The sequence below is a fragment of the Haematobia irritans genome, chromosome 1 (assembly GCF_050003625.1).
Source record: "Haematobia irritans isolate KBUSLIRL chromosome 1, ASM5000362v1, whole genome shotgun sequence".
Taxonomy (NCBI): Eukaryota; Metazoa; Arthropoda; class Insecta; order Diptera; family Muscidae; genus Haematobia; species Haematobia irritans.
The window spans coordinates 113211352-113236815 of record NC_134397.1 but is presented as its reverse complement, the minus strand read 5'-3'; the positions used below and the strand labels follow the sequence as shown (position 1 = coordinate 113236815).

Here is a 25464-nt window from a genome sequence, read left to right as displayed (position 1 = left end):
AGGTTAGGATTTTCATGCATTAGTATTTGACAGATCACGTGGGATTTCAGACATGGTGTCAAAGAGAAAGATGCTCAGTATGCTTTGACATTTCATCATGAATAGACTTACTAACGAGCAACGCTTGCAAATCATTGAATTTTATTACCAAAATCAGTGGCAGAAAATCCGTTTTTTTATCGACAAATTTTGTTCAGCGATGAGGCTCATTTCTGGTTGAATGGCTACGTAAATAAGCAAAATTGCCGCATTTGGAGTGAAGAGCAACCAGAAGCCGTTCAAGAACTGCCCATGCATCCCGAAAAATGCACTGTTTGGTGTGGTTTGTACGCTGGTGGAATCATTGGACCGTATTTTTTCAAAGATGCTGTTGGACGCAACGTTACGGTGAATGGCGATCGCTATCGTTCGATGCTAACAAACTTTTTGTTGCCAAAAATGGAAGAACTGAACTTGGTTGACATGTGGTTTCAACAAGATGGCGCTACATGCCACACAGCTCGCGATTCTATGGCCATTTTAAGGGAAAACTTCGGAGAACAATTCATCTCAAGAAATGGACCGGTAAGTTGGCCACCAAGATCATGCGATTTGACGCCTTTAGACTATTTTTTGTGGGGCTACGTCAAGTCTAAAGTCTACAGAAATAAGCCAGCAACTATTCCAGCTTTGGAAGACAACATTTCCGAAGAAATTCGGGCTATTCCGGCCGAAATGCTCGAAAAAGTTGCCCAAAATTGGACTTTCCGAATGGACCACCTAAGACGCAGCCGCGGTCAACATTTAAATGAAATTATCTTCAAAAAGTAAATGTCATGGACCAATCTAACGTTTCAAATAAAGAACCGATGAGATTTTGCAAATTTTATGCGTTTTTTTTTTAAAAAAAGTTATCAAGCTCTTAACAAATCACCCTTTACATTAGTACCTGAAATATATGATACTTTTCAATTACGGTGCTAATTGAACTGAGTACAATATTTATTAAATTTTGTAAGCTATATCAATTATTATAGTAATTGGGTTTATGGGTTTTATAAATACATGAGTTTATGTCTTTTATTATAAAATAAAAGTACAGAATATTTATGACATTTTTGCAATTTTGAACTCCAATTTTTTTCTTCAAACTACCAAATTTTCTTTAACAAGTGAAAAATATAATTATGTATATACTATGCAATAAATTTTGTTGAATTTGTCGAAAAATATTTACTTAGTTTTGTGAAATCGGCGTACTATTGAGGGTTGGTATTCACTGGAATTGGGCTTCCTATTTGTTTCGTCACATACACTTGCTGTGATACAAAAAATTTAGAAACATGCATTTGATTTCATAGTATATTTAATTATAAATTTTACCTTCTGTTCAGGCGGGGAACTGAACCATTTTCGAAGCAAATACACTTTCCACTGGACTTATATAAATTGGTTTACGTTGCAAGCATACGCGCTTGAAAGGCATCCTTTGTTAAAACAAAACAGAAATAGTGCAATTTTAAAGACATCGTAAAGTTTTTTCACGAGATTTCGAAATGCCCAATTCATGACGTGTGGAATTGTGAATTAAAATTTCTTCAACATTCGTAAGTCACGAGAATTTTCGTGAGTCTAAAAACTATTGTGAATCACAGGAAAAGTAGTGAATCGTGCGTTTTTCATTTTGAATGTGCTTGAGAGCGAGTTCCTCCCACACATAACATAGCGGGCGTACGAGTAACTAAAGATTTTGTATATGGAATGTGCGTGAACTTCACGCTCACAATTAAAATTTTCATTTTTTGTGAAAAGAACTATTTCAGTGTAGTTTTCCAAAAAACATAATTTTAGTTACAATTTTCTAAAATTATTAAAAATTTTCTAAAATTAATTGAAAGGTTTCTTTCCTGGTGGGTTCACTGCTTTTTCTCTGTGGTCTTATGAATCTAAATCGGGCGAAAGATATTTATGGGAGCTATATATAAATTTGAACCGATATTAACCAAATTTGTTCTACTCCCTGTATAAAATCAGAGTACAACTTTGGCCGCTGTGGTCATATGTGTGCAAATCGGTGGGAGCTATATCTAATGGTGTTTTCTTTTCTGAAAAAGTACTATACCTTCATTTGGTCTGTACAGGATGCGCATTTTTAAAATGTTCCCAGCAACCTAAAAAAATGTTATCATTTCAGCGGGTAGAAAATAATTCATGAAATTTGCCTCTAAGCGGTATTACACAGTGTATTATACCCTGACCACCATGTGGTTTAGGGTATAACAGGTTGGCTGATAAGTCTCCGGTCTAGCAAAGAAAAACACGTTTTTATTATTCAACATAGTTCCCTTCAAGCGCGATACAACGATTATAACGACCTTCCAATTTTTTGATACCATTTTGGTAGTACTCCTTCGGTTTTGCCTCAAAATAGGCCGCAGTTTCGGCGATCACCTCTTCATTGCAGCCAATTTTTTTCCCTGCGTGCATCCCTTTGAGGTCTGAGAACAAGAAAAAGTCGCTGGGGGCCAGATCTGGAGAATACGGTGGGTGGGGAAGCAATTCGAAGCCCAATTCATGAATTTTTGCCATCGTTCTTAATGACTTGTGGCACGGTGCGTTGTCTTGGTGGAACAACACTTTCTTCTTCTTCATATGGGGCCGTTTTGCCATATAATAGTCACTGTTGATGGTTTTTCCCTTCTCAAGATAATCGATAAAAATTATTCCATGCGCATCCCAAAAAACAGAGGCGATTACTCTGCCAGCGGACTTTTGAGTCTTTCCACGCTTCGGAGACAGTTCACCGGTCGCTGTCCACTCAGCCGACTGTCGATTGGACTCAGGAGTGTAGTGATGGAGCCATGTTTCATCCATTGTCACATATCGATGGAAAAACTCGGGTGTATTACGAGTTAACAGCTGCAAACGCCGCTCAGAATCATCAACACGTTGTTGTTTTTGGTCAAATGTGAGCTCGCGCGGCACCCATTTTGCACATAGCTTCCGCATATCCAAATATTGATGAATGATATGACCAACACGTTCCTTTGATATCTTTAAGGCCTCTGCTATCTCGATCAACTTAATTTTACGGTCACGCTTGAATTTTGCATACCAATCAATTATTGTTGATTTCCCTGGGGCAGAGTCCGGAAACTCATTATCAAGCCAAGTTTTTGCTTCCACCGTATTTTTTCCCTTCAGAAAACAGTATTTTATCAAAACACGAAATTCCTTTTTTTCCATTTTTTCACAATAACAAAAGTTGCTTCACAAAAGACGCTCTATCTCACAAACTAATTGACTTACAGACGTCAAATTTTGACACGAATCATTTGAAGGTTGGTACTATATAAAAATAATATGCATTTAATACTAGCGACGCTATCTATGTGGCAGACTGGGGACTTATCAGTCAACCTTTTAAGTAGTTTGATCAATTAATTCCGTGATTCAATCGGAAAGAAAATTGTGTGTAATCACGCTGCAGCCTTCACTAATGGATCTATCTAAAACTAGCATAGATTCGTTTTTTTTGTCTGTAATCAGGTTAAGTTCGAAGATATGCCATATGATTTGAAATTATGAGTGATTCTGGACGGCGTTAGTGAATGCTTATACCTTCCTTAGAAGGGAAATTTCGGATATGATTTCCATGATGCTACAATAATACAACCAATAGTTTTATTAAAACCTTCTCAGCTCTCTCTCTCCTCCCATAGTAGATGTAATGTGAAGTAAAAAAATAATCCAATTGAAATGCATATATAAGAATATATTTGACTTTATTTAATATAAAATTACAGAAACCAAACCAATGAAATACTAGAGATATAAAAAAAAAGAAAATGTAATAGGGATATCAAAAGCAATATGAATGTATAATAATAGCAATAAGGTTGTATGCAGTGATGAAAATAAAAAATGGGAAAAGTGGGAAAGTTAAATGATAAAACTTTGACACCGCCATTAGTGGACAGAGATTAATGCTGCTGTTGCCCCGGCAATGACGAACATCCTTGCAATCCTGCAGAACAGTAATCGTAAAATGTGTCCAAAGGAAATTGCCAACGCCAGCAACATGCAATATCATTCATTTTCAATGCTCATTCTGCATCCAGCAAGTATTAACTTTTTCTTCAATTAAGTATGTAAAACGAAAACGGATAAGGGGTTGAGATTGAAGAAACAAAGGAAATTCGAGGAATTGATGATGGGAAAAATCACTGCATACAATAAGGGGAAAAAAAGGAGTGGCCACTGGTTGCTGCTGATGGTATTGAGGGAGCTCAATAGTCATCCTCGTCGTCATCGATAATGGCCAAACGACGACGTTTTGCTGGCTCTTCACCCGTTTCGGCAGACAACTTTTCCATGGTTGAAGGTTTTTTGCGAGAAAGAAATTGGACATCCTCATCGTCGGCGTCATCCTCATTGCCAGATGGCTCATTGATGTCATCAATAGAACGTCGACGTTTCTTAGTTAAAGTTTCATTGTCGCCGGTTTGATTCTTAACGGATTTAGTGTCATCAGAAGCAGAAGCGCCATCATCATCAGATTCAATTACATTAGCACGACGCGAACGATTAGTTAAGGTCTTTTCGTTTTCCTTTGTGCCACCTGAACCAATATCTTCATTTCCGTCATCATCATCGTCATCTTCATCACCCAGTTCAGCCAAGCGCTTACGATAGTCTTCGGAATTGAAATTTAAATCATCGTCGTCATCACCTTCATCTCGTTGAGATTTTTTAGGAGACTTTTTCTCGGCCACCATATCGCTGAGTTTAATTTTGCTGCTGGCCCTCTTGGCCTTCAGCTGATCGAAGAGGTCTTCAGTATTGGGTTTAACCACTTCCTTTTCTCCGGGCATTTTGAAGGTGTCTTCATCATCGCCGGCCTCATCTTCCTCACTGCTTAGATCATAGTTGCGTTTCTTTTTGTCCAACTTCTTTTTGATTTCGTTTATCATGTCTGCGTCATCATCATCATCATCGGACTTTGATTGTTGCTTTTTCTTTTTCTGCGATTTCGCTCCCTTCTTGGATTTGGATTTTTTGGCTTTAGCCTGCAAAGGAGCTCTCTCCTCAGTTTCTTCGTCGCTCTTACTGAACATCAAATTTTTAAGTTTCTCACGCTGCTTATCCCGATAATGTTCCAAATTATCCAATTTACGCCGTTCCTTTGCTATGCCCAATGTTTCCAAGTAATCCTCCTCGCTTTCATCGCCATCTTGAGTATTTCCATCACCCTCGCCATCAGTAACTGAATCATTATCATCGTCATCATCTCCAATATCTTCCACATCGATTTCTACTTCTTCGCCACCAACAATCTTAGCTCTCAATTTTAAATCGGCGGAATTTAGGTATGTTGGTATGCGCCAATAAGTTTCCATGCCAAGAACTGGAGGTTGTACACCCAAAGCTACCAAGACCTTCTTAAAATTCTCATCCTCCATGGCCTCTTTTTGATGGGTTTGTAATGGTAGCAAGGGCACCCCATCATCTTCTTCACCTGGTTCTTCGGTGTCATCTGCGGCATCATCTAAACACTCCTTCAACCAATCAATGGCCTCTTGATACTTTTCAGCATCGATTTGGCCCAATAAAGCTCTAACTGTACCCACATCCAGAGGTGTACGAACAATTTTCCTTTTCTGTGCTTTTGCTGGTTTACGAGCATTGGTTGTCTTCGATTTTCCTGAACCTCCACCGAACATGGGTTCTTCCATGAATTCATTCTCCTCATCATTTTCATTGGCATTTTTCTTCGATTTGCGTTTCCGAGGTTTCTGTGGCAAAATTTCCGATTTATCGGCAATGATGTGAATTTGGATCATGCGTTTAATAATCTGCTGTTTGTTGCGTCTACCCTCAAATTCATCCAAAATACGTTGGAGACAATCTAGGGAAGAGATATATAAATCATATTTAATATAATCTTGGGGTAAAGGGAAAACCATGTGCTTACCGTCTTCCGTCCGATACTGATCATAGAGAGATCTCAATTCTTCGTCTTCTTCACTCCTCCATAAACCTTTACCGGCTTGAGCTTCAGCTGTAGATTTCTTTGTTGGGGCCTTAAACATTAGACCCATTTCTTTTAATTTTTTTAGAACGCCGCGACGTGTACGAGATTTTTCAAGAATGTTATCCAGTATCCAATCGATGACATCTAGAAGGGAAAGAATAAACAATTAATTAATGTACTAAAAAGCAGACTGGTATAGAGAAATGATGCAGATCACTTCTCCAATTGCAATCAGGAACAAAAAATTCAGAAGAAATTATGGTGAACAAAGATCCATCATAGGAAGAACTAATACCATGTGAAACTAATCGGAGAGCTATTACATTTTTAGGGATTGATGAATGCTTAGTTATATCTCACAAACATCCTACACTGAAAAAAGAGTTTACTTCTTGCAGTGTAGGATGTTGTTAGACAATCGAAGATTTTCTCTGCTGCTAAAAAAAACTTTCTTTAAAAAACAAATAAAGCGGTTTAGAGACGATCGTTTGTCGTAAATTCTGGTTTAATTGCTCTCAAAAAGAATACTTCATAAGAGAGGACAATTTCATTTTTCTAAAATTTCGTTACGGAGGAAAGAACTGTTTCTTTGTGTGTGTAAAGTTCAGGAACTGAATTCATTTTTTTTTTTATCTTATTGATAAGTTAGGTTCTTCTCTAATAACAAAAATGTCGCTGTATTTCTATGGGATTTATCTATTAAGTTCCTATAAAAGATTTTATTTGATTTTAAAGAAAAATTGTTAGCGTCAAAAGGAACAATTTTTTGTCTAAAATTTCGTTCCACAGAAAATAAATCTTTTCGTTCAGTGTAGGTTTGATATCTTGATGGAGTATGACATTCAGTCCATAATGCCGTTATCATTGTACCAAAATTATTAAGAATTTGTGGAGACGTATGCAGAGATGGTCTATATTAAACTCTTTTATGACATACACGCAAACGTTTTTTTTTTGGAAATTTTGTATAGAAATAAAATTTTGACAAAATTTTCTATAGAACAATAATTTTGACAAAGTTTTCTATAGAAATAAAATTTTGATAAAATCTTCTATAGAAATACAATTCTGACAAAATTTTTATAGCAATAGAAGTGTGACAACATTTTCTATAGATATTAAATTGTGACAAAATTTTCTATAGATATAACATTCGTGCAAAATGTTCTATAGAAATAAAATTTTGACAAAATTTTCTATAAAAATAAAGTTTTTGCAAAATAAGATTTTTTTGTTTGGTATTTTTGTTTGGTAAAATTTTCTCCAAATTTTGGTAGATTATTTTTGGCTCTATTGGCAACCGTGTCCCCAGTCCATTTCACTTACATCAAGCATTGTTCTTTTCCGACTATAAGTCTTTAATAAGACACATTTTGAGGTTTCATTTAATATAGTAGTATGTAATGACGAACTTCTTTTCGTAATCTTGCGAACATTTTAGGAAATAATTTTAAAAAAATCTTTTTGGCGTTCGTTCGAAACTTTGTATGCAAGGTTGACCACCTTGCTCCACGGTGGTAAACTAAATGCATATTTCTGACAATTAAAGTAAAACATCGGCTCATGGGCGCCAAAAACTATGCTATATAAATAGAACTGTTTGGCTGTTTTGGTTTTTTGTCTGTTGATGACAATAACAGCTACATAGTCCAGTGGATAGTGTGTTGGTTTCCAAACTGTATGGTCCGCGGTTCAATTCTCCATCCAGCGACTGGCAAAATTTAAAAAAATTATAAAATCGAATAATTTCTTCTTCATTGTTTGTAATATAGAAAAAGGTGCTAAGAACTAAAAAAACTCGTAGAAGTGAGAAAGATGTGAGGAAAGTTGCAATTAGCCAGAAATCATTTTTTTTTTTTTTAATTTAGTCTTTATGAAATTGTTTTTACATCCTGTAAAAACCAACGTTTATCAAAAAAATATATACACGGACGAAAAATACTGTTTTTCATATGTTTGGGTATAAACATTATATGTTTGGAACTCAAATTTTTAAACACAATATTTTTGAGTGCCAACATATAATGTTCATAAACTAGCATAATATGTTTGGGACATATATGTTAACATGTTAGAACATATTATGTTTGGGACATAAAATGTTTGTAAATATAATATGCTTGGATTCAAACATATATTAATTTAGAAATAGCCCATAAACATATATGTGTTTACAAAGAGAGACAAAGTGTATGCTGGAAGTAAAATGATGAATGTAACCAATTGGCGCATTACAAATATATATACACAAAGAAAATTTCATTAAATATAGGAAAAATACTACGTGTGAATATAAACAAGTATAAATTTACATATTATGAGTAAACATATATATATGTTGTGATATAAGACTTCGCCAAACATTGTATATGCTTAAGTAAAATATTAAAATGAGTATTCGGAGAGAAAATTCATTCGGAACAAAGATAAAATATATTTCAAAAAAAGAGCATGATTTTTGTTTATCATTTTCGCATTACGGGCACAATTTTTTTATTTCGTCAAAACAAATCGGAACGTAGGACGAGTAAGTCAAAATATTCAAACAAAGGTAATTAAAGGGATCTTCATAAAAACTAACGAAAGGGCACTATACACTGAACAAAAAGCATGTCCGGTTCCAAAGATTGTGTCTCCACTTTAACAATTTTGGTATTGATTCCGAACCAAAGAAGCGGAGAATACAAGTAAGGATGCTTTTAAGACACAATTATCTTTTAAATGGGGTTTTGTGTACTTGACTCTACGAAGCACATTTCAATTTTTCGCTTTTTCAGCTTTTTTCATATGCTATAAAATGTCCGTTAAAAACAAGACTTCCAGTAGAAATTATGCTATGTTTCAAGTAAAAAATGTCTTTAAAATAAAGTATTGAAAAACATTACCTATTTTTTAATGATTTTTGCCTTGTAGTCAAGATGCAAAAATGCAACAAATTTAAAGACAGTTTCATTAATTTTAATGAATTTTTCTGAATTATTAAAGTCAAGTTGACCTTAGTCCAAAAATTTGTTCTTTCATGTTATGATACCCATTTTTAAGTCAAATCACCTAATTACAACGACAACACGACTTCATTGAAAGTATCGACCTTTGAACATGGAAAAAACATTATATTAGGGAAATGCGTCTTCTAAGCTAAGCAAAAGTTGTATTCTTATTTTAAGGACATGAACTCTTTGGCCTCACGACAATATTTTTTCAGTGCACTCTTTTTAGAGTTGTGAAAGTAAAATGAAAACAGGGCGAAACAGTGAAAAATTAAACAGTAAGATCTATAAAAACAAAGATTAGTTCCTTATTAAAGAAAAGTAAAAGGGTAAACATGGCCATTTTAACGCGATAATACCAATTTATACCGGCCTTAAGAATTAAATTAAGTACAAATTATTCGTTAATAAAAATTCATATTTATTTTTATTTCTAAATTAATGGTGTTACATGCTAGCAAACAATTGTTCACACCAAAATAAATTTATGTGCTGTTGTAAAATTACTGTTTAGAATTTAAATATAATGTGCTTTTGAATGGTTATCGTTAACCTTAGGATTCGATGGAAAAATATTTTTATATACTCGAATTCACGTTCTTCTTTTGTAAGAGTTTTTGAATTTCTTCGAAAATTTTAAACTTGTGTAACAAATAAATGTTTTTGTATACAAGTTTAAAATTTTTATTTTTATTTTTGCAATAAAAAAATAATATTTGATTTGAACTCAGTCCATTTCGTTTATATCAAGCATTTTTCTATTCTGACTTTAAGTCTTTTATAAAACACACTTTACAATTTCGTAGTAAAAATTTAATATAATAGTATGAACACCTTTTCGGGAACTTCCGAACGAATCTGGAATATATGTTAAAAAATATATTAAAAAAAATAAATAAAATGGTGTTGGTCGAAGCAGGGATCGAACCCAGGATCCCTGTCACGCAAGGCGGACGACAAACCACTGCTCCACGCTGCCAACAAATGTATGTTTAACAATTTTATGTTGTTAAACAATGTTATGTTTGCATCGGCTCGTGGGCGCCGCAAGCTATGCTATATAAATATAACTTATAACGATAATTATCTCTTGATGACCATAACAGCTACGTAGGCCAGTGGTTAGTGTGCTGGCTTACAAACTGTGTGGTCCGCTGTTCGAATCCCCGTCCGGCAAAAGGTAAAATTGAAAAAAAATGTAAAATTTAATAATTTCTAATGTTTGTATTACAGAAAAAGGTGTTAAGAACTAAAAAAACTCATGGGAGTGAAAAAAATGGGAGGCAGTATACAATTAGGCAGAAAAACAATTTTGAGCACACTATTCTTTGGGAGAAAATTCTTCTCAGCATATAATATTTTTGGGTCCAAAATGCCTCCAAACATATTATATGTTCACATAATAACATATAGTTTTTTGGAAGACAACATTATTGAATTTGGATGGAAAAATACAAAATGTTTGGAACTTAGACTACCCAAACATATTATATTGTTTAGACCAATATGCTTTCAAACATATTATATATTCGAAGAAATCAAACATATAAATGTTTGGGCAGTACCCAAAAATTTATATGCTTGAAGCAAAATATGTTTGGGAGTATATGTTACAGAAGCGATTTTTTTCGAGGGTGTATATTTTCCATTTAAACAAACATTCTTTACATCGAAAAGCAAATGGGAAACGATGTTTGTTTGTCTAAAATTTTGTTTGGGAATAATAATTTTTTGTCAGTAAAGAGCAGCGCTTGATATAAACAAATTGTATTACTGTGGTTTTCGAATATAAAGTTTTTTTATTTACAGCAAAAATAAAAATTGATTGACAAAAAAAAAAATTTTTTTTTGGTGGAAACAAAAATTGTAATGTTTCGAAGAAACTGACGGTGTGTCTTTACACTAATGATTTTGATATTGATCCATTGCCAAAATCGCGTAGAAGTGAAGTAAGGATACCCCTAAGACACAATACTCTTTAAAATTTGAGTTTTGTGTACGTGTACTTCTAGGAAAAAAATTTAAATTTATTCGTTCTTTTTTCTGTTCTTTTTTCTGTTCTTTTCTTCATGTGCTTTCAACTTCCTTTAAAAACGTATTTACGACAACTTAAATTTCCAAATTCGGACTCGACTTCAAGTAGTGTTTATGCTATGTATCAAGTAGAAATCGGCTTTAAAATATATGGTATTATTGAAAAAATCTTCAATTTTTCAACGATTTTTTGCTTTGTAGTTAACACACAAAATGTCATTGTAGATGGATCTGGGTATAGTTGTCACATAATGGAGGAGAGTTTTTGTTGACAAAAGACTAATCCAACTCAATTGTTTCCTCCACTCTTAAGCTAAATCAAAAGAAACCAAATGATAACAATTTTATGTTAAAATAATAACACTCAGTATAAACTAATAAACACTTGTTCCAATGTTTTCTTTTTTCTGTTTGTAAACAAAAACAGCTGTTTAATCAATTATTGGGTGAAATCTCAATTGTTTTCCTGCATGGAAACTTGAGATATGTAAAGAGGTTTTGGGTGCTATGAATCGAGATTGCCTAGCCTAGTATGAATGTAGTAATAGGTTATAGTGACAATTCGTTAGTTTAGGCAAATTCAGACTATTCAGTTTTACCAATGAGATCTGCCCGATTCCATGTTAAGCTCAATGATGAGAAACTTGATTTTTATATCCACGTCCCAAAGGCATTTCAGTGTTTCCTTACGATGGAAACAGAAGCTCTTCACTTTCAAAGTTATTGTGTAAGAATCATTTTACTCAATGTCAACTGCTTAGCTCCTATTTCTACACAAATCTTAGGGTCCACACACATATATTTGATCCTTATGAATATTAAAATTATTTTCAGGAATGTTTTTGAAATATCTAGATACCGGTTTTGGAAAACACTCTTATCATTATATGACCAAACCAGTTTGTTGGTTTCACTATGGTGACCAAATCTATTTTGATATCTCTCAAATATTTGTCCAGTGTGACCGTCCTGTTATCATGGAAGTATAGGGGTGGTGAATACTAGTGCCTAGTTCTGAAATTCTTATATCATATTGATTTAAGCCAAACAATAGTACTTATGCAAGCGTAGCCAAGTTTGGAATTTAAGCATTGTAAACATTCAATGCAGATCATTCAATAATACCGAGGCCATATGTTCAAATAATGTTTTGGTATAATAGAAACAATAGAAAAGGAAAGAAACAAAAAATTCTTTGGAAATATTAAGAAAGACAGGTGTTAAATTTTTAAATACGAGTATACAATAAATATCACGTCAGAATTAAAATATGTGTAAACAATGTTTCCAAAAAAATTAAATATTTGCTTTTCAAGGTATGTTTGCATCTTGTACTATCATATTCTTAATTAAATACTTATACCCATGAGTGTGATTTTGATGTATTGGGCCGCAACATAAGTTCGTAGATTTATTTTATAAATTTATTTATAATTAATTGTTATTCGAGTTTTATGGACTAAGAAGATTAGGTTGATCAATTGAGTGATTGGCTGGGTTAGATAACTCAATGTCGCCCCACTATGCTAACTTCTAATGGAGAAAATACATACGAATTATCTCCTTGCAAATCGAATCATCTCTACTCCCATTCATTCTTCATACAATTACAAATGACTTAATCGTATATTTATTGCGTTTTTGTCACTACAGTAATTATCTAACACGAAATATATTTTTAGAGGCTATCGCTGTATTTACACAAAATAATATCATAATATTTAACCTTGCAATAAATTGTTGTTGAAGTAAATTTTTAAGATCAACATAATTTTTGTTGATAATATGAAAAAACCCCCTTGTTCTGGTTTACGAATTCGCAAAACGCAAAATTTTGAATTGCCAATAACTCTTCAACCGATACGTCTTTAGACATGAAATTTCTAGAAATTAAATTTTTTAAAGATAGGAAGAGTTTGTGTAAATTGTGTATTGTAGTGGTTCGGAAAATAAAGATTGAGAAAAATTTTGCGTTTTGCGAATTCTTAGACCAGAACAGGGGGGAAAATGTTAGAAAAACAACAAACCAAGGAACTGACAATATCTAGTTCCACAGTTATGCGAATTTAAAATTCAAATTGTGTAACGTGTTGCAACACTACTTGTTAAAGAATATCCGTCCGTTTGTTTTTATATAAACCAAATATTGTAACTGTTTATTGTTCATTTTTCTTATTAAACCTATAATACCACCAGGCACTTCTAATTTATTGTAAAAGGATTGAAGCGGAAACGAACCTACTTCCGGCGAGTTAAGGCCGCAGCTAACAACATATAGTGCCACCGCTTATGGACAAAACAAGTCCTTTACAATTGGCACAAATCTTTTCTTTTTAGTATTTTATTTCGAATACTGATTCAACTATATCAATAGTTTACACGAAATTCTCGAGACACGTGTGATTTACGCGTGCATCACGTGAGTTGTGAACCAAACAAACTCTCGTGAATGTGCGTGAATGGGGCTAAAATAAATATGTCGTGCGTGAGAAATTAAGTCGGTTCGTGAATGTGCGTGAATAAAATTTCTGCAAAATCACATTCACGAAAAAAATCAATATTTAATTCTTACTCGTATTTTAACTGAAATTAATTTAGTTGTCGAACTATATTTTATTTTTGAATTTTGTTACCTTTGCTCAATCTTGGTTGGAAAATATCTTGAGTCTCGTGTATCGCGTGAATTGTCGTGAATCGTGCGTGAGTGTGAGTCCTTAAAAGTAGTTCGTGCGTGAGTACAGGTTTCCATTTCGTGAATGTGCGTGAGTGTGTTTGGATACCACACGTATCGTGTGTGAGAGTGCGTGAATAAACATTTTGTGTCGTGAATGTGCGTAAATGTGAGTGAAATTCACACGCACATCTCTAGTTTACACTGAAATGTAAATGCCGAATATTATCGGGAAAATGTTCTAAAGACGGCATTGAAGTGCGTTTCGGCTACACCAACAGGAAGGAAAACTGTATTACATAAGCAGATGTCACTCCGATTTCACAAAAATAAGTAAATATTTTTCGACAAAGTCAAGAAAATTTATTAGACATAATTATTTACTTTCACTTGTAAGAGATAATTTCGTAGTGTGAAGGAAAAAATTTGAGTGACAAAAAATTCTTTAGTGCTATACGAAGTTCAAGATGGGCGAATTATTGGTAAAATTTACAAATTATAAGAAATTCTGAACTATTTCGTGGGAGACACGATTTTAGTAAATCTTTATGCTTCACTTGTGTATAATTTTTTTCTCCTTTTTTTAATTTTTTTACGCAAGAAAACTATTAAAGTCAAGAAAACTTTCTCAAAACAAAACAATTCCATGAGCTAAAATAGAGTTAAATTGGCTTTAGTGAAATATAGGGTTCACATTTTTTTTTGAGTGCACAGACCATGGACATTCCAACATTTCATTCGAAGAAATCCGAAATACTGAAAAAACAGTATGATAACAAGTGGAAAACCAATGCAACGCATGCTTGAAATACTAACTTCCGTCCTACGACAAGCCTATGAAAAATGCCTTGCTTCTGATCCGATCCAAAAAGAAAAAATCAATTTCTTTCTGGAGTCACTTTTCTACTGGTACTCTTCAGACATTGATTTATTGTAGGGTATAACCCTACAATGTACTATTGTCATATTTATTCTCTACATTGAAATTCCCCATGTTTAAGCCGAAATCAAATGATAGGTTGTTTAACTAATTTAACGATTACTGCTCATCATCTGAACAAGAGTAACTAAAAGATGAACAGAAAACAGATTGACAGGATGCTGATACTATTACTGGCCTTTAGTGATAAGTACGGAAGTAATTTCCGAGAATTAACGCATCTACAGATTATGAAATTGAAATGATAAAATCATCTTGCCCGGGGCCATTTACAATTAAAATGGATTTACACTTGGCATTGCCAAGGCTAAGGCTTCGAACATTAAACCAGCCTGTCCATCAACTCATACCCATTTGGGCAATAATGCCAACATTTTACAACATCCAGTCATATTTTATAGACGGAATAGCAACAACAAATTTCAATCACTTCAGACACATAACAATTAATCTCGGACATATTGGCGAAATAAAAATGTCAAAACATTATCAGAGACCTGGGAGGAACTGGAGCGGTGACAAGCAAATGGTTCGGGAAAGGATGAGGCACGATAGAACACACACACACAAACTCATCAATTGTGTCCATTAAGGAAAACGGACGCAGCTGATGACAATAGCGGCAGCAACAATGACATGAACAAGACCAGGAGCCATTACGACCATGATGATAGCGTTCATGGTGTTGGAATAAATGGTGACTCCACAAGAACCATAATAAAGAAAATTATTTCAATCATGGATCTGTCAACACATTGAAATTGACTTGTTAAATCAATCACCCGTCCGTCGGACTTTAACCAAGTAAACACTTAAAATTCTGCCAAAAGCAAAATCCATGTACACAACTGACTGACTGAGTAGTAGCCTTTGTCACCAGCATCTTCATCAGACAATATCGTAAGGACTCAAAGATGAAGCAATGTCATCGTCCACACCATCATCCTCATCAACCTTGGCTGTAATCCCTCCCTCTCCCCCCAACATCATGGCCTTGCAAATGGGACAGCCACTGTATGGTCGCATGTCATATTATCATGAACATCACCCTTAGAGGAAAGTGTTATCGATTTTGATGAACTCCGGAAGAGGGCCAAAAAGGGATCACAGAGACCAATGTTCATAATGCAAATACTTGACTTACCCTTGTCAGTTTCAGGATTTCGTTGATTCTCCTCAAATAGAAAACGCAATTCAGCTTCTTGTTCCTCGGTCCAAGTGCCTTTGGTGCCACTGTAAAAAACAGAGAGAGAGAGAGAGAGAGTAGAAAAGGGTAAGATGTAAACAATTTAGAGGTAAATCATCATAGAAAATTAAAAAAAAAAAAACGAACTAAAAATAAAATTTTTTCTGACCAAAGGAAATCAATAGAATTTTGAAATATTAGAAAAACCATTACTGACCGACAACTACCTCCGAGCCTTCCACCATAATGGCTTCACAGAACCGCCTCATTGTCGGAAGTGAGTTTTGGTCATCATCATTCGCTGTTTGTTAATGTTTTGTTTTACTCAAAATGTGCTACAAATAAAATCTGGTTGGCTACCTAACCGGTAATCTATCTATCGAATTAAAGCAGTTGTTCATAAAACTAAGAAATATACTATGAAGGTTCTCAATTACGATACAAATATTCACAGAAAAAAACATCACCAAAATATTTCCAGTTAAAAAATATATTGTATACGTATTAGGGCTGTCACCCGGGATAAATCCCGGGATTTTTCGGGATCCCGAAAAATTGATTACAATTTGCTAAATTTGTTGCTTTTTTGGGACTGTTTATTAATAAATTGGAGTCTTCACACAGTGTAAATGGCCCGTAGATTTCATACCCGACAAATTGAGTTAATAAAAATTTATGGTACACCTTGAGTAAGAATTTATTATACGTGAGGTATACAAAACATCAAAAATCGAAGAAAACGATAAGGTCCCTTGAATAATGAGTTCATGTGAAATGGAATTTGTGCCACATAAAATAAAAAGAAATGTTAAAATATCCGTCGAAAATATGACAAGATCGCGTTTATCTGATAAAAATGTGGATGCCTTGATATTTTTTACTTAAATCGATGAAGTACAAAAGAATTAACACAAGTGTAAAAATCTGATCCTTAAAATGTTTTGCTGAGTAAGATAGCGATATGAAATTGCTTTTTAATTTATTTTTGTTTTTTTTTCTTCATAATGTTGAGTTGCACTAAATGTTCGTTAAATATGATAGCAATTTGAGATTGGTTTTTAATTTCCTCTTATGTCCTTTTGTTGTTTTTTGGTTAATAAAATTGAATTAAACTAAATATACAACGATGTTTTGGTGCTGTAGATTGTTATTATTTAAAATATTTAAAGAATCCCGAAAACTTCGGGATATCGAATGGCAGCCCTAATACGCATTCAATTAATATATATATATATATATATATATATATATATATATATATATATATATATATATGTATATATATATATATATATATATATATATATATATATATATATATATATATATATATATATATATATATATATATATATATATATATATATTTTTTTTTTTTTTTTAAGCGTTACAATATTGCTTATATATAACACTACGACTAAATTTAAAATTTGCGTACGTGATTCTAGGCAGCAAATTTTAAGTTATTCGTTTTTTTTTGTTTTTTCTTCGTATGCAATTAAAGTCCTTTAAAAACGTATTAACGACAACTTAAATATTTAACTTCACACTCGACTTCAAGTAGAAATTATGATATATCTCAAGTAAAAAGCGTCTTTAAAATAAAGTGTTGAAAAACGTCTCCTATTTTTAAACGCTTTTTTGCTTTGTTGTCAAGATGCAAAAAGACAACAAAATTAAAGACAACTTCTTTAATTTTGAAGAATTTTTCACAATTATTAAAGACAAGTTGACCTTAGTCAAACAAAATTTTCTTTCATTTTAAGATACCCATTTTTAATTTGAATAATTAAATTATAAGGAAAAAACTACTTTATAGAAAAGGTCATCTTTCGGGCAAGGAAAAAACTTTATATCAGAGAAATGCGTCTCTGTGCTAAGCAAAAAAACCAATTCGTATTTTAAAGACATGAAATCTTTGGTCTCACGACAATATTTTTTTCAGTGTGTGAAGATTAACTAGTAGTTTTTTTTTTTAACATAATAATAAATATTAAGCACCTTATGTGTTACTACACATTTTGCTGTGTAAAATCAAAAGGTTTGTAGCGATTAAGTCTTCTTTTAACATCTGCCTCAAGCAAATTTGGAAGCTCAGGGTTTGTAAGATATTGCAGCTTCGATTCATATGTTTCTGCTATTTGCTGAATTTCTTCTTTTACTGTATTGACCTTCAGGTCTCTATGAAGGTCACTGTTTCGTATAAACCAGGGAGCATTTACCATTCCCCTTAGTATTTTGTATACTTACGATCACGGATGAAAAAGACTGTTTTTCATATGTTTGGCTATAAACATTATATGTGTGGAACACAAATTTTTAAACACAATATTTTTGAGTGCAAGCATATAATGTTCATAAACTAGCATAACATGTTTGGGACATATATGTTAATATGTTAGAACATATTATGTTTGGGACATAAAATGTTTGTAAATATAATATGCTTGGATGCAAACATATATTAATTTAGAAATAGCCTATAAACATATATGTGTTTAGTAGCTTGGAGCGCTATTTAACAGGGAGCGATATTGAATTAAGTTGGTGGTTGTTGCTTGTTGTTACAAAATTAACATTTTATTTTTCCTTGGGCAATTGATCAGCTACTTCTTTGATCCTTACAAACTGTGTGGTCCGCTGTTCGCACCTATATTACGTGTTTATTTTCGTAATTGATTATGATTGTAAATATATAAATAAATAAAAAAAATTTTGAGCACAATATTGTTTGGGAGATTTTTTTTTAAGCATATAATATTTTTGGGTGCAAAGTGCTTCCAAACATATTATATGTTCACATAATAACATATTGTTTTTTGGAAGACAACATTATTGAATTTGGATGCAAAAATACAAAATGTTTGGAACTTAGACTACCCAAACATATATTGTTTAGACCAATATGCTTTCAAACATATTATATATTGGAAGAGATCAAACATATAAATGTTTGGCCAATACCCAAAAATGTATATGCTTGAAGCAAAATATGTTTGGGAGTATATGTTACAGAAGCGATTTTTTGTGAGGGTGATGGTAGTCTCATTTGCTCATCATTGGATACCATACGTCCAAGTAGGTTCTAAGACTTCATTATATATCATAAGTTTATTTTGTACAGATAAAGTTGATTGACTGCCAATCAACCAATCTAACACTTGCTTTTTATTTCCAAAGTTTTCTTTTTGTTTGCCATGTGGTCTTTCCAATTAAGTTTTGCATTTAGTGTCATCCCAAGATATTTCTCAGCGTTTGCCTCAGGAATCTGTTTGCCCCTTATATATAGGATTGTGATTTATTCTTCTGTTTGTAAAATTTGTGTGCACTGATTTGGGCTATTAAAATTTAGTCCCCATATGCTATCAAAGTCCTTTAAAAACGATTTAACGACAACTTTATTTTCCAAATTAAGACTCGACTTCCAGTCGAAATTATGCTATGTTTCAAGTAAAAAACGTCTTTAAAATAAAGTGTTAAAAACATGTCCTATATTTGACATGTATAATTTTTTGCTTTGTAGTCAACATGCAAAAAGACAACAAATTTAAAGACAATTTCATTAATTTTAAAGAAATAATCTGAATTATTAAAGTCAAGTTGACCTTAGCCAAAACATTTTTTCTTTCATGTTATGATACACATTTTTAAGTGAAATCACTTTATTATAAGGACAATACCACTTCATTGAAAAGTTTATCGACTTTTGGACAAGGAAAAAAGCTTAATATTAGAGAAATGCGTCTTCTATGCTAAGCAAAATTTGCATTCGTATTTTAAAGACATGAAATCTTGACCTCACGACAATTTTTTTTTCAGTGTAGGTATATAACAGGTACAGAAGAGGGCCCGAGTGTATTGGATAGATTTCAGAATATTAATTGCCCTGTTTCGCCTAGATCGCCTAGATACGACTTTAGTAATTTCCAATAACTGGTACAATTAATTTTTTAATTAAATTAAAATGAAAGACAGTTTCGATCATTTCAATCATTTAAATATAAGAACACACACATTTTTTCTGATTCCATCACGAAATTAACTGAACCAATTAATTTTTTAATTGAAATTGCTTCCATCATGAATATGATAGTATCATTGACAGAATAAATTAGAAGTAAAAATTATAGTTCATTAAAAAATTGTTTGATTTCTTTGTCTCTTTCAATTAATGTTTTAATTGGTTCAATTAAAAATTTAGATAGCAAACCTCAAATAATTATTTATTTCAGGCAATCAATTGTATTATTACAAATTGAAAACAATTTAACCATAGGTAAAGTAATTTTCTTGTAATTTTATAAGAGTTTATAAAGGGTGTTTTTTTTTTTAACGAGTATTTTTTTATATGAATCAATCTCTTGTCTGACAGCTGACAGTTTAAAGTGATGTCACTACCACAGTATGATTTGGCAAATCACCATGAGTAGGTTTATTCCAGAACAACGTTTCGAAATCGTGGATTTTTTTTTCCAAAAACTGTGTTCAATTACAAATGCTTATAGAACGCTTCGTTAATTCTATGGCGCACATAATCGTCCGTCCTGTCCGATAATCCACACGCCTTTCAAGAATTACCAATGCATCCCGATTACCGTGAATGGAGATCGATACAGAATCATGATTTTTTATTGCCAAAACTTCAAGATATGGATGTAAACGGATTGTGTTTTCAACAAGATGGTGCCACTTGTCATACTGCGGGCGAAACAATGAACTCCGCATTCGTGTGATTTGACTCCACTCCACCAACATTCAACGTATCATTGCTGAAATACGCCCTCAAATGCTTGAAAAGGTGGTCGAAAATTTAACCTCCAGAATGACCTTTGTGCAAAGTCGTCGTTTTGAATTTAAATAAAATTTTAGTGAAATTTTATCTGGGTACATATAGTGACAGCCTGTTTTTTAGGCTCACTAAAGCTATTCAGTTTCATTTCATCTTAAGGTGAAATTACTTAGAGGTGGTTTGAAATTTTCAGTTTAGATTTTCTTCCCTTCCAGATACCAAGAAATCATGTACCATAATAATGTAATACCTTCTCCAACGTTTCCTGTACATTTCAATTAAGTGAAATGTTTTAATAACTTAGTAATATCAAATCAATAATATAAATTTTTTTTAATGGTCAATTTTTCCAGATATACTTTTTTGGATGTTACTCCTTTAGCTAATAGGGCCTATAGCATATATATATATATATATATATATATATATATATATATATATATATATATATATATATATATATATATATATATATATATATATATATATATATATATATATATATATATATATATATATATATATATATATATATAAAGGGTGATTTGTTAAGAGCTTGATAACTTTTTTTTTAAAAAAACGCATAAAATTTGCAAAATCTCATCGGTTCTTTATTTGAAACGTTAGATTGGTCCATGACATTTACTTTTTGAAGATAATTTCATTTAAATGTTGACCGCGGCTGCGTCTTAGGTGGTCCATTCGGAAAGTCCAATTTTGGGCAACTTTTTCGAGCATTTCGGCCGGAATAGCCCGAATTTCTTCGGAAATGTTGTCTTCCAAAGCTGGAATAGTTGCTGGCTTATTTCTGTAGACTTTAGACTTGACGTAGCCCCACAAAAAATAGTCTAAAGGCGTCAAATCGCATGATCTTGGTGGCCAACTTACCGGTCCATTTCTTGAGATGAATTGTTCTCCGAAGTTTTCCCTCAAAATGGCCATAGAATCGCGAGCTGTGTGGCATGTAGCGCCATCTTGTTGAAACCACATGTCAACCAAGTTCAGTTCTTCCATTTTTGGCAACAAAAAGTTTGTTAGCATCGAACGATAGCGATCGCCATTCACCGTAACGTTGCGTCCAACAGCATCTTTGAAAAAATACGGTCCAATGATTCCACCAGCGTACAAACCACACCAAACAGTGCATTTTTCGGGATGCATGGGCAGTTCTTGAACGGCTTCTGGTTGCTCTTCACTCCAAATGCGGCAATTTTGCTTATTTACGTAGCCATTCAACCAGAAATGAGCCTCATCGCTGAACAAAATTTGTCGATAAAAAACACATTTCGAACCGAACACTGATTTTGGTAATAAAATTCAATGATTTGCAAGCGTTGCTCGTTAGTAAGTCTATTCATGATGAAATGTCAAAGCATACTGAGCATCTTTCTCTTTGACACCATGTCTGAAATCCCACGTGATCTGTCAAATACTAATGCATGAAAATCCTAACCTCAAAAGAATCACCCTTTATATATATATATATATATATATATATATATATATATATATATATATATATATATATATATATATATATATATATATATATATATATATATATATATATATATATATATATATATATATATATATATATATATATATATATATATATATATATATATATATATATATATATATATATATATATATATATATATATATATATATATATATATATATATATATATATATATATATATATATATATATATATTCGGTTTTTATTTGATTTTTGGTCGAACTTTTGTTAGAATTATATAAATATTTATAAAGATCTCGAGCTTCAAGAAACATTAATTTATAATATTTTTTATATTTTTTTATGATTTTTAATGTAATATAAACATCCTAGCTACGCTAATGATACCATGTAAAGGTACCAGCTAACAACAATGCAAGCTATAGAGTTGCATTATATAACAAAAGTGATAGTTGGATATGTCGTGTGTTCAAAAAGGTAGTTGGGCGTATACATTCAATAATTATTACGATATCAATGTAATGTAAATTCTATATTTTCGTTGTAAGTTTTTAAATGTAAGTATTTGAAAATGCACTAATAATAATGTTTTTCAACTTATAGACAATAAAAAATCCCTTGATAATGTCGACAAACATCGACGAAACTTTGGGGAAAATGTAATTGAAATTATTTTATTTACATCAATGCGTTAGGCCCTATTAGCTAGAGGAGAAACGACCAAAAAAGTATATTAATATCCATGTTCAATAAGTTCGTACACCCAAAAAAATTTGTAGAGAAAAGTTTACTTGATTCAAGCCGTAGTGGTGTCAAAAGTACGGTAAATACGGATTTTCTAAATCCAAGAAAAAAATTCTTAATTTAATCCCGAAAATATTAAGTACAGAATTCTTAATTTTAGAAATTTTCAGTCGTGTTTGTGATTCCTTTAAGTACGGGATGTGCTTGATTCAAGCCTAGTGATTCTACTCTGTAATTGATTCAATCCGCATTTAAGCTTACATTAAACCCAATAGCGCTTAACTTGAACTAAAATTGTTTTAAGCGAAATCAAGGATTGGGTCAATCTTTTTTATTGTTGAATATAATCCTACTAAGCTTGATTCAGGAACGATTCGTACTTGATTTAATCCCGAACCGTATTCGATGTTATTTTATATGCGTTTGATTTTAGTGTACTTTGCACTTGTTTTCATCTCAATGTGCGCTTAATTCCCATAATGTAAAAATTTCTTCATATATTATTAAAATCCTTTTTATTATTCTTTTTTTATATCAATACATGCATTTGTAATGAAATGACGTAAAAAATAAGAAAATGCATTATACAAATAATACACCTAGGTGAAGAAGTAGCCACATAGATTTATAATTTATGTAATTGTTTCAAGTACAAAATACATGTTATTAATAAAAATAAATATATACAAAATAATATAAAATATAAAAATATATATTTATATATTTTTATTTACCAAATCAGAGGTTCTTGTATGGAGAAAATTTGGATCTGGAAGCAAGAAACTCAGAGGAATTCAACTTTTGTAGGTCTTGTCGCTTTAAATCAGAGCTTCCCAACCCAATTTGCTTCGCGCCCCCCAAAAATGTATCAGTTTCTTTGCGCCCCCCAACCTAAAACAAATTTTGTTTACCCAAACAAACAGAAATAAATATTAACAAAAGCTGAAAATATGATTAACAATAACTAACTAAATAAATAAAGAAAAAATGTTAATGAATATTAATATAAAAGAGTTTATCAATTAGTGGAAAATTTGGCAATTGTTCCTTTCATCAGCTAGATTTTTAATATTTTTGGTACTATTGCTGATAAAGTACGCCCCCCATTTGTGAAGCTCTGCTTTAAATAGTAAGTTTTCCTCCACTTATCACATATGTCGGCCAAATCCATTGACGCTCTATTCCTCCTTTAACGCTTAGGGAACGAAATTGTCAATTTGAGGACTTCGATGTTTCGTTTGTTGAACTTTTGGAGGAGCCGCGTCGTCATATTTTCACAAATTTCCGTTTGGATTTCCATTTCCACACCTTGGTATTAAGTAGAGGTTGTAAACTAAGAAGCATTATTCTCTATTTAAAACATATTTCAAAACAAAAAATAATTATAACAATTATTTCTATAAAACGATGTGGCGACTTTTGAGACCACTGCATTACTTGAATCAAGCCAACATTATTCTAAATATACCACCGACAAAAATTTTTTTGTTAGTACGTAGACGTTACGTTTGCTTATAGATATATGCAGAATAGATTTAAATATGCAATAAATCTAAATCTTTTAAATATTTGTATACTGCCTCAACTTTGTTTTTTAAGAGAGCAAAACATTATTTTGCATTCCTATGTGCTCATAAATGAAAATCGATGAGAGCATCGAGGAGAACAAAATATTATTTTGTGATCTCATTAGTTAACTCTCACTGGCATATTAAGTAACACTTTTCTTGTTTTAATCCAAACCCAGCTTAATTCAAACTTTATGTACTTGAGTTACACAAATAAGCACACTTTGTACTTAATATGAGTATAACTTAGTATTTTCGTACATAAAATTAAAATTCAGGCTAAAAATAAGAATTTTAATTTTAGAATTCTACTTTTCTTTGGGTGAATGAAAATTGTAGTAATATGTAGAATTAATTAATTTGGAAAACTAGCACAAAAAAGAAATTTAGATTTAGCTCTATTCTTTCAAGAAAAGGAACGTCCCCATCTCCCATCAAATAACGGCAAATAAAGGATTTTTGTCTAGAGACCACTCTCAAATTTCCCTAAAAATTTCGAAATAGATGGGGAACTGTTTTTCAAGCTTCAAAATGTTGGACAATGGGGAGGCCCCCTATCGCAAGAGGTAGACGGATTTTTCTAGAGACCCTAAAAGTTCAAGAAAATCGAGAACCTTTCAAAATGTCGTGCAAGGTGGAGGTACCTCTCTCCGACCAAATAATAAAATATCAGGTACCCTACTATTAGCATACGATCTCCCTCTACGCACTCTGAAAATTTCAAGTAAATAGGTCCAGTCGTTTCCTAGCTTACTGTCCACAAATCTTTAGTTTAGTTTATAATCTAAATATGAATCGTCTTACAAACGAACAACGCGTTCAAATTATTGAATTTTATTATCAAAATGGGTGCTCTTTAAGAAAGTTCTTCATCATTTTTATCGAAAAACTCCTTTATAGCTCAATGAGTACGTAAATACACACAAAAATGTTCTGATTGAATCACGATTGATCCATTGATTGATTGATTGAAATGTCTTCAATCACAGAAATGAAAATTTCAGTTCAAAAATTAATTGAAAGTCAATTAAAAAATTTATTGA

At 32.3% G+C, this 25464-nt stretch overlaps 1 protein-coding gene across 1 annotated transcript in view; it reads right to left on the bottom strand.

Moving 5' to 3' along the window:
* Positions 1–3733: 3733 nt before the first annotated feature.
* Positions 3734–25464, bottom strand: part of timeout (circadian regulator timeout) — a 1081463-nt gene continuing 1059732 nt past the window's right edge. Inside the window, exons 16-18 of the mRNA XM_075291454.1 lie at positions 15793–15881; positions 5954–6157; positions 3734–5887 (exon numbers count right to left, since the gene is read on the bottom strand). Of these exons, the coding sequence (XP_075147569.1) occupies positions 4269–5887; positions 5954–6157; positions 15793–15881 (1912 nt within the window). The 3' untranslated portion in view covers positions 3734–4268. The remainder of the gene's footprint in view (positions 5888–5953; positions 6158–15792; positions 15882–25464) is intronic.